This window comes from Mytilus galloprovincialis, chromosome 9 (genome assembly GCF_965363235.1).
Source record: "Mytilus galloprovincialis chromosome 9, xbMytGall1.hap1.1, whole genome shotgun sequence".
Taxonomy (NCBI): Eukaryota; Metazoa; Mollusca; class Bivalvia; order Mytilida; family Mytilidae; genus Mytilus; species Mytilus galloprovincialis.
In genome coordinates, this window is record NC_134846.1 from 32619765 (window position 1) to 32631067 (window position 11303).

General features: G+C 33.3%; 1 protein-coding gene across 1 annotated transcript; it reads left to right on the forward strand.

The window, feature by feature from the left end:
• The first annotated feature begins 862 nt into the window (after positions 1-862).
• On the forward strand, positions 863-10250 carry LOC143044829 (cocaine esterase-like). Its single transcript, XM_076217012.1, has 3 exons — positions 863-883; positions 3140-4701; positions 8456-10250. The coding sequence occupies exons 2-3, from the start codon at positions 3143-3145 to the stop codon at positions 8637-8639; spliced, it is 1743 nt and encodes a 580-aa protein (XP_076073127.1). The 5' UTR covers positions 863-883; positions 3140-3142; the 3' UTR covers positions 8640-10250.
• The last annotated feature ends 1053 nt before the right edge of the window (positions 10251-11303 follow it).

Genomic DNA, 11303 nt, shown 5'->3' on the forward strand with positions numbered 1-11303 from the left:
TTTATTATGATAAATAATAATTTTACCTGCCGTAGTCGTGCGTAAAATATATTTCGGTATTTCTCTTACGAAAATGACTTGTTTAATGGAACAAAACGTATTATTTGTGAACTTTCTCTTTACTCTTCACAATAGGCTTTTAAAAAATAACCTTTCAACTGTATATTCCGAAAATTTTGTGAAAATCGAATAAGTGGCAATTCTTACCTTTCATACCTTAACTTTCATTGATAAAACATAATATTGACTCGTCCAGTGTCCAGTTTGAAGGTCATTTTAGTTACCGTACACATTCATGCACGTTCTAATTAATCAATAGTCATGTATGAAAAGCATAAACAACTTTGAAGGTAACTAATAACAACTTAATCCAATCAAATTGCCTATGATTCAATAACAATGACCAGTCCACATCATAAAAATGTATAGGGGTAAACTGGGTAGGGAGAACATGTCAGATATATTAAGTTCATTTTTTTGCAATAACGAGTAAAAATTTGTTAACCAATAGATTTGTTATAATTTCATAAACATGTCGTTATGTATTGGTATAGTTTTTGGATCTTTCATTAGCGTATTTAAGGCTGTAGAAAGTTTGGCCTTCAAAAGTCAACATAATCATTGACTTTATAAAGAAAATTCGCCTTTTTAAAACATTGAATGTTTCACAAATAATACGCGACAACAAAGCAAAATCATTTCTTAAAACACTGCAAAACAAATAATTCTGATTGATGCAGTGGTATTGTCATAAATTGCACTGGAGTGAACAGTGGTACATCAAACGTCGAATTCCCTCACACAATGTTATCACACACTATAGTATTACTTTTGCGGGACAATATGTTTCAATGTATAGACAGGTTATTATTCAGAAGGAAAGGTAAGGGTATTATTGTTCAAATTGATACTTTTCATAAACGTAGTTATTTTATCGTATAATGTTCCAATCCAGTCATCTTTTTTTTATAATTGGTAAGGGCCTGGGGCGGATCTTGCCATTTTAAAAAAGGGGGTCCCAGCCCAGAATAAAAAGGGGGTGTCCAACTATATGTCCCCACTCAAATGCATTGGTCTTCCAAACAGAAGGGAGGTTCCAACCCCTTGAGCCTCCTCTGGATCCGCCACTGATTTGGTTCAGATAAGGGAGCTACCATTTGATTTTTATGGGGGGGGCTTGGATGAAAAATTTTGTCCTGCTTTTTTTTTTTAGTTGTAATCCCTGTCCTGCCTTTTTATTTTTTACTCTATTCGGTCCTGCCTTTTTTTTACTAGTTTATCCTGACTTTTTTTACACAAATTGTCATCCTGCCTTTTTTTTTTACTCAAAACTCCTGTCCTGCCTATTTTTTTCAAATTTCATCCTAGCCCCCCCCCCATAAAAATCAAATGGTAGCTCCCTAATCACATTTGAGCTGCAAAGCTATTCAAAAGACAAATCAGTCTAACTGTGGTTCGATATTTTTGTAAGTCAAAGATAAGTTCGATGATATACTGAAAAAAATCGATATTTTCCAATATGTAGCACTATTAACGTGTTGAAGTGACGTGATTAAATTGTAGTATAACAATTAAATCCTTAATTTTCAATTTCACCTAGTACGTATATCCTTAAAAACATTCGATTTATCATAGTTTGAACTATTTTTATTACTTTTTGTCAACCGGTTCTGGTGTTGTTTTATTTTTTATTTTTGATATACTTTTATTTTGAACTGAGATACACTTACATGTACTTTGGCAATTCTAGTTTTCATTTGAAAAGCCAACGTCTAAAAACAAATACGATGTCCCACAATTTAAATCATAAAGTTCAGAAAGGAGTAGGTCCGGTAAGGGCCGATTTTGGACTCAAATTTCAAGTTCATCTCACGAAAATTTTTGGACTCTTTTTGAACGCTTAAGTGTCTATTTTAAAGAGTCGATTAGTTTATGTGAAAGATTTTAACTGATTTTGTCATTAAAAACGCTCTGATTCAAGCTTAAATATGAAAATAATCTATCATATATGTGTCACAAATAGAAACTGGGTGTATCTGTGACTGGGAAATGTGTTGGCCTGGAACCACACACACACAATAAACAGTACGCCAAGTCTGCACGGACTCTAAACTCTGGGACTAGCTCTTGTAACAAAAGACGACTCTGGTTAGCGCGATGTATAATTTAATAAGTTCAGCATGGAATACAATTGTACAGAGTTGGAACTGCTCAGTGTAATACTAAATCCAATCTGCTACACTAAACTAACAAAATAGTTTATATAACAAACCAAAAAACTACTTGAATAAACTTGACAAATATTTCTCTAAATGAGTGAGAAAAGTCAATTAAGGAATTACAGAAAAATTAGCACATAGATAATAATTAACAATAGAACATAGACTTATTTATGGAATTAAAGTCTTGGCCTGTCATATACAAATAAAAGATCATTTGAAGTAAAATGTCGCTAATTGAAAAACAAATTAAAACATGAAATTAGATTAGCTTAATCTTCTAAACTTGACTTAAATCTTGCACAATAAAAATAACAAAAGTTTCCCTTAGTGAAATATTGCAAATATAACAAAACAGTGATTTTACAAAATCTTTTACAAAATGTCCGAAAAGTCTCAAATCAATTTTTGTCCATTTTTCCACTGTGACATATGCCAAAAAAAACCCGTCACTTTTCAGATGGTTTTTGTCAAAGATGAAAGTTTCCTGCCTTCGTGTTCATCCTCAACCTTTATCTATCTTTTGTATTATCATCAAATACAACTTACCTTTCAATATAATGAATGAACACCAATGCGGCCAATTTCATTTTAGACGGAAACCGTCTAAAATTTAACTTAAAAGCTAAAATTGTGACGATTTCAGTAATTTAGCATGACTAAATGATGCTTGTTCGCGATATTTTTGCATTGTATTGTCAAAAACAGCCTATATTTATGTAGCAGAAGAATTTTACTTCCAAAACACGGCTTAAAGATTACATTTTAACAATTTTATAAAACTGCTATATTTTTGGGCCAAACAGGGCCGGGGTCTTAGTTAAACTACTCCTTTGAAAGAGTTTTTCGATCCACTTGGTGTAAAAAATATTAAAAAATATGAACATTTTAAGATAGTTTCATACATAAAATAATTTCAGGTTATGAGAAAGTGCCAAAAGAACAAAATGAACGCTTTTAAATTTGCTGTTGTAATGACCCTGGTGGGTGTGAATTTTGTAACTGGTATTGGTACAGTCGTCAACTCTGCATCCGGTCCAATTAAAGGACTAAAGACACAAAATAAACAAACAGGAAAGGACTTATATGAATTCCGTGGAATTCCGTTTGGGAACCCACCAATAGGTCCACTTAGATTTAAAAAACCAGAACCGGTTGATAAATGGACGGATACACTAGATGCAACAGAATTTGGAGCTGCATGTCCACAGTCCGTCCCAGATATGATGTTAGATTTTAAGCCGTCAAAAATGTCCGAGGACTGTTTATTCTTAAACGTATATGTTCCAACCCATGATAATAAAAACAGAAAATTGCCAGTTATGGTGTGGATATATGGTGGTGGTCTAGTCATGGGCTTTTCCAACCAGTACGATGGAGGATGGATTGCCACACAAGGAGGTGTGATAGTAGTGACTTTGAATTATAGATTGGATATATTTGGTTTCTTTACAGTTGATCACCCAGCTTCAAAGGGAAACTATGGTCTATGGGACCAAAAGCTTGCACTGCAATGGGTACACGACAACATTGCATCATTTGGAGGGGATCCTGAGTCTGTTACAATATTTGGAGAATCAGCAGGGGGATGGAGTGTATCTTTTCAATCATTGATACCGCAGAATAAAGGGCTTTTCCAGAGATCAATATCACAAAGTGGTGTAGTCAATGAGTTAAATATGTTAACTAAGAAGCAAATAAATGAAAGAACCATTGATCTTGCAAAGAAAACCTCATGTCCGATCAATGACATGTATAAATTTACGGACTGCCTTCGTGACAAAGATATAAGTGAACTTTTAAAAGCCACCGATATGTTTAGTGTTATGCCCGAAGACAGACTGGAAGTTTTTCAACCGCCATATATTCCAGTTGTAGATGGCGAATTATTTCAGGATCACCCTCTGCGAAGTTTAAAGGATAAAAAGTCAGATGTTGCCCAATTTTTCGGGTCTTTGGACTTTATCGCAGGTTTTACATCAAACGAAGGTCTTATGCTAGCAATGGAATTACCTCCAAAAGTTCAAGAAAACTTTGATTTCAATGCTACTGAAAGTATCCCACTCAGATTTATCTGTAAGGGAATGATTGATCCGTTTGTAGAAAAATTTTACAAGAACGATTCTGATATAAAAGAAAAGCTTTGTAAATTTTACACATCGGAGACGACTTTTACTGATGAACAGAGCCTGAAAGCAACTGATTTTATGGCTGATTGCATGTTTGGACATACCGTCAAAAGAATGCTTGATTATCATTCATCTTTTGGAGGGAAGACATACCAATATCTCTTTTCAAAAGAAAAACCCTTTATGGGCGATGCACCGAAGTGGGCTAAAGGTTCTGGTCATGGAGAAGAACTACAGTTCATGTTTGATGCAGAAGTATTATTGCCGTCTTTTAATATTAGTTTAGATACGCTAGAAGATCAACATTTCGCTAATGCGCTAATTGGATATTGGACATCCTTCGCCAGAAAAGGGTAAGATTATTACGTCTTGTTGTCTTAATAGTGGTATGTCTTCGTCGTTTTGAAGCGTGTACGAAACACTAAGGGAACGTTCTTTTAACTTCAAGAAAAGGGGGAGGGGGGTTTATGTTTTTTTTCAAAAACGATATTCTGATATTCTAATCCCGAATTTAATGAAAAAAGTATTCTGGTCAAGCAGATGCCAAAAAAAAAAAAGTTCTGAATGCAGATTTCCCCCTTCTTTATAGTTTTAAATTTTGGAAAACAATTCTGGCTCAGGAAGAAAACCATAATCGGACTCACTGTCTCTCTCCACCACCTTTGAAGTTAAGTGGTTGCTCCCTAAATGAAAAAAAAACACGATAGAAAGCAACCAAAGACTACCTTCGAATAGTCTACATATATTTGTATTGATATATTTATATTGCTTTACTCCGGTCCCGGGTCCTTTCCGACTAGAATTCAAATGACATAACATGTGACAGATTATATAAATAAAAAATTCTTTAAATGTCTATGGTATATGTATAAAGATTTGACACAATTTCTACCAGGGTACAATATATGACAAGCAAAATCTAGAAGTGCTTAAACAGATTTATTAATGACTATTTATGATGTCTAAGTTACACTTATATTTAAAGGCCAGAGAGATGTAACAACTACAATAAATTCGCACTGTTCAGATTTATTACTCGTACTCGACATACTCAAGTTCAGACTATTTTCTTTATATGAAAATAGAATCAGATAAAAATTAAACTTTATAAATTTCTAGCTATGGTAGCGCTTTTTATCAAAACAAGTTTTCTTATCACTTGGCGTCCGTCGTCTGTCGGCGTACGTTACAAAAAAACTTTTACAAAAAAACTTGTAACAACTTAGCTTAATTCAACCAAACTTGGCAACAATGATCATTGTATTATCTAATTTAACAAATGTGTCCGATAATCTGAAATGGCTAAAATAGACCATAGTGGTTAAATGCAATGTTTCAATTGGCTATCATCTTGAAAACCTATAATGATAGAGAACATTTGACAGGGGATACAATTTTCAAAATGATGAGATCTACCTTATGTCTTCTGAATCAAAACTTAAATAGGAGTAATTGCCTTTAATCATGTTAATCAACAATTTGTTTTCCCAAAAGTTATCAGCATGGCAAGATCTACAACCTAATTTACAAGGCCGATGCTGTTAGTCGACATCTGATAGCAGTTATGCAATTGAATGGCGATTTGCCCATTTTTTTAAACGTTGCCTTCTATTTTAAAAACTATAATTGAAACATAGCAATTTCACATAGCAAAACTTAAATGCATGAAGTTTGTTTATTCAAAGTCATTGGTCGACTCCTTATGGAAGTTACTTCCCTTTATTGACGATTTTTCTCAATTTGTCGATTTTGCCTTTTAGTTCTATCTTCCAAAGTATTATAGCTAGATATATACTTTAAAAAGGGAAAATTGTCAACAAGACAAGATCTACACATAAGCCATAGTTATGGCGGAAGTCTCAAGTCAACTGACTATTGGAGTTATTGTCGTAATGTTAATTTACCAAATTGTTTTTGCGTTTTTGTTTAGCCTGCGACTTTTATAGTAGAAAACTCGACATAGGAATAGTGATCTAGAGGCGGCGGTGGCGGTGGTGGCGTTAGCTACAAAAGTTATGTTACTAATTAAAAGCTAAAATATTTCAGAAGGTAGACGCCCTGGATTCTTCATACTTTGTATATAGACACCTAATGTTGCGAATTTTCTGTCTGTCATATGTCCTTTGTCCTTGAACTCAATTTGAATGTTTTATAATAACTCTCTAATAATGAGCAACATTACTATATTTAATATGAGCATACCTGGCATGGTCCCCATGTCTGTCAGACATTTGTCACTTTACTTCGACCTCATTTCATGGATCAGTGAACACGGTTAAGATTGTATTTAGTGTATATAGATATAAGAAGATGTTGTATGAGTGCCAAACTAGAGCGACGAGAAAAGTAAACATTAAATAACAAAAAAAGCATTACAAATTGTATCAAAAGTTCAAATTAACACGAAAGAACGACTTGAGAGTACTAACAGTTACTAAGTGCTAGTTAAAAGCCAAACACAATAATAAAAAATAAATCATGCATCAGAGACTAAAATCAACTAAAAAAACATCCAATGGATTTAGTATTTTAACGTTATAGACCGTTAAAGAAGACATGACTTGACCAATGCCACAAATGAAAGTATTGACAGGCAATAGGATACTATATATATAGTTACTGTAGTTAGTAATACATATATACAGTAGTTTCGATATATTAACTAACGTGGATGTGTATTTTTACATCACAAAAAAAAAAAAAAAAAAAACGTTTAAAAAGAACACATTTTTAGTTTTGTTTTAATTTGCTGATGACAAAATCTGCATTTCATCTGACCTTGAACCCAATTTCATGGTTTAGTGGTTAAAGTTATTGTATGTTTAATTTGTTTTGGTCTATTTTTCAAAACTTAATGTATGCAATAGGTCAACTATTTTTAGTGTGTGGAAATATTTTATGATGCACATGTCAGTTTGGCAGGTGTTATTTGACCTTGACCTCATTTTCACAGTTCATTGTTCAATGTGAAGATTTTGTGTATTGGTATATTTTTCTTTAACTGTAGGCAACAGGCCTATATGCTTTGTGCATGAAATGATTGTAAAATGTCTGTCTAGCAGGGCTCACATATAGCATTGACCTCATAATCGTGGTTCATATAATTAGTCAATATAGCGTCTTCATGGTTTGGTCTGTTTTTGTATAATATAAGCAAACTGTCAACTATATTCAAAGTGTTGGCTGATTGCAAGGTGTACATGTATTTCTGGATTGGCTTATCTGACCTTGACCTAATTATATTGGATCATGATAAGTTAATGTGAGACTTGTAGTAAAACTTTATAGTAAAGGCTATCAAGATAAAATCAATGGTAGTAAAGTAGGCGAGACATTTCAGCGTGTGTCCTCTTGTTCGCCTATTATCTTGAAAACTATATTAAATAAAGCATTATGTATAAAATAGAACTATGATCAGCATGATAAGATATACCGCTAACACGCCTAACCTCGCCACAGTATTTATGTATGTGCCTGTCCCAAGTCAGGAGCCTGTAATTCAGTGGTTGTCGTTTGTTTATATGTTACATATTAGTTAGTTTTCTTGTTTGAATTGTTTTACATCGTCATATCGGGGCTTTTTATAGCTGACTATGCGGTATGGGCTTTGCTCATTGGTTAAGGCCGTACGATGACCTATAGTTGTTAATGTATGTGTCATGTTGGTCTCTTGTGGATAGTTGTCTCATTGGCAATTTTATAATTATACGTCAACTGAACTGAAACTGTCAATTAACTCTTAATACAATTAGTTATTCCCCTTTAATCGAGATGTTTTGATAAAACTTGGTAACTGTTGAAAATGCAGTTGAGCGACACAGGCCCTTTTGAGCCGCTAGTTTGGATTTACAATTACCAAGAACGCGCAAATCTTATCATTAGAAAGTGCACGATGTAACAGTACGTAGAAACGCACACACAAACAATCAAGCATATCATTGGTCAATTCAAATTATAATGATCGTCAATTAAAACATTTAATCATCATGTCATATACTATTATAGTTTAAGAACTATTTGCTTTTATTTTTTTTAACACATATGTTATGTCTGAGTAATCGATGTGAACGCTGAATGTATTATTTTCTTAGCTGTGATTTTTTTTAGAGAACCGGAGGGGGAAGTTGTTTGGAAACCATTTGACACAACGTCAAGGTATTATTTGGACCTGGATACAGTCACAACACTGAAGAGTGATTTAAAACCGGAAGTGATGAATTTTTGGTTGAAAGACATGCCACCAATAGAATTAGATCCAGTTGAGGATATGAATGTACACGACGAATTATGATCTATTTTTTTATTTTTTTTTTTTTATTTTTTATATAATTATTGTATCTTAGATATAATATTTAAGTGCATGAATCTCTATGTCGTTTTGTCTCTTGTGGAGAGTTGTCTCATTGTTTTTTGTTATTTAAAAAGTACAAGAACAAAATCTTAATGACAAATGTCTTATTACACTATAAGTAAGGACGGACAAACTGGCAAAATCAAAACCTTGTGAACCTTATTAGAAAAACAGTAACTTAATGAATACATTTTGGTATGTCGATAAACCCAAAGATAAAACACCATTTGATCCACCGAGGAGACGTAGGGACGGTAAGAGGAAAGTGGATATATTGATATTTTGTTAAAGAAATCTCTGAGTGTGTGAAAAGACATTAAGGAGTATAACAAACATTACTGGAAAGGCAAGTCAACAGTTCTTAAAAAGAAAATCTAAAAAGGATTTTTATTTTAATTATTTTTCTTGTTACTTATTTTTGTGAGAAAATGTTTTTTTTTTCAATTAGTCGGGCTATATCAAATGTACCGTAATTAGCTGGTAGTACATAATTAGATCTATACTTAGTGTCTTTTTGTTGTTTGGATGTACAAGCACCCGTCCACGTCCACTTTGTATTTTGTAATATGTATTTCTATCTATCCATCTGATGAGTTAAGCGTTTTTCAACTGATTTTATAGTTCGTTCTTATTTTGTACTGTTTCACCGATGTCCCAGTTTGGGGAGAGGGTTGGGATCCCGCTAACATGTTTAACTCCGCCACATTGTGAATCGGTATGTGCCTGTCCAAGCCTGTAATTCAGTTGTTGTCGTTTGTTGCTGTGTTACATAATTATTTGTTTTTTCAAATATTAATTAGGCCGTTTAATTTTTGTTTGAATTGTTTTACATATGTGATTTCGGGGCCTTTTATAGCTGACAATGATGTATGAACTTTGTTCATTTTTGAAGGCTGTACGGTGACTTATAGCTATTAATTTCTGTGTCATTTTGTCTCTTGTGGAGAGTTGTCTCATTTTGTATCATACCACATCTTTTTCTATAAATAGCCTGCAGAATTTTGTAAGTTTCTAAAGGAGCATAGTGAAGGTTTTGTTAGTATATTGATTCCAATTATTGATTAAACATAAAATGTTCATACACTTGCAAAACAACCGAATCAAATATTACCAAAAATAGAATGTTCCTTATGCATGTACTGCCATGACTCCTATCAGCAACTTAATAGGGGTCAAATGTGGAGCAGAAAATGCAGAAATTCAAAGGGCATCAAACGTTTGTTAGTTCTTTTGTAAACAGTAAATGACTCGATTCCTCAATTTACAAAATGTAGCTTTTTTCTATCACAAAACTAGTAATTATGATGCGAAATTTTCTGCACCTTTATTCCCTTTATATATCATTTGAATGAATTAATGGTAATGTTTTGCATTGATTTAGAGTCTTGTGTGGCGAATATATAATTTTTGAAGCCTACCGGCACACATATTTTCCTTGCTATAACTTTCTTTGTATTGGAATTTGTAATTGTTATCTATATTTATGAAATGACATACATTTTTTTATATTGATTTTAATTTTCGGTCTAATAAATTAACATTAATATTAAATTCTATTAATAAAGCAAAAAGTAATTGTATAGTTGGTACAGTACATGATCACTAATCTTTTAACCTCTCATCGAATTTGTCAGAATCTGCCAGGAGAACTGTTCTAGGACAACATGTAGAACTGTCATCCTGACACCTTTTAGACAGTTCTAGCTAGAACAGTTCTAACTTAGACCTGACAGTTCTACCTAGACCTGACAGTTCTACCTAGACCTGACAGTTCTACCTAGACCTGACAGTTCTACCTAGACCTGGCAGTTCTACCTCGAACTGATCCTGACAGTTCTACCCAAGACCAGTTTTAGACAGTTCTACGGCTAGAACAGTTCAACGATTATAACTGATTTGGTCAGTTCTACGGCTAAAATTGATTTAGTCAGATCCATAGAACATATTTAAGAACTCTTTGCCTTAAATATAAATAAGTAAAAAAAAATAACATATACATGTATTAAAGAATTCTCACCACAGCACTGCTCTACAATCCTAACAGGTTTTGGTCAGTTCTACGGCTAGAACAGTGCTAGACAGTTTTGCTGACAGTTCTTTTGTTAGTACTGATTTGACATCATATAGGAGGAATCCCGCTGAATTAGATGAGATTGAAACATATTTGGTCATGTATATGTATATGGATAAGATAGTCACGATAATTTTATTAACCAATCATGGTGCCCAAAATTTGAGTTATACAAACAAATGAATTACAAAATAAAGCACAGTTAAATTACTGATTAGAATGATTAAAGTATATACAGTTCGATTGAGTTTCGAAGATAAGCTCATTGAGAAAAAACAACGGGTTTTTGTTATTCTTGTTCGCAAAAAAGTAAGCGTGCGTGAACTTCAGTAACTTATTAAACTTTGTCATATCGTCTTTCCAGTCAGTGCTGTGTGTTGTTTGTTTATCGAAGCAAGCTTGGTTCATAATCCACATCTCAACTGGTTTGAACAATGTTTTGTAAGTTTGGTCATCTTTTTTTGGGGGAATATGTCAATGAGACCACAACACCACCTTAGAGCATAAAATAACCGAAGGCCAACAATGGGTCT

What these genes read in the sequence shown, in the direction of transcription:
- LOC143044829 (XM_076217012.1), top strand. Translation starts at nt 3,143, where the DNA reads ATGAGAAAGTGCCAAAAGAACAAAATGAACGCTTTTAAATTTGCTGTT. An exon ending in ACATCCTTCGCCAGAAAAGG is followed by an intron (nt 4,702 to 8,455) that starts GTAAGATTATTA and finishes GATTTTTTTTAG; the next exon opens with AGAACCGGAGGGGGAAGTTG.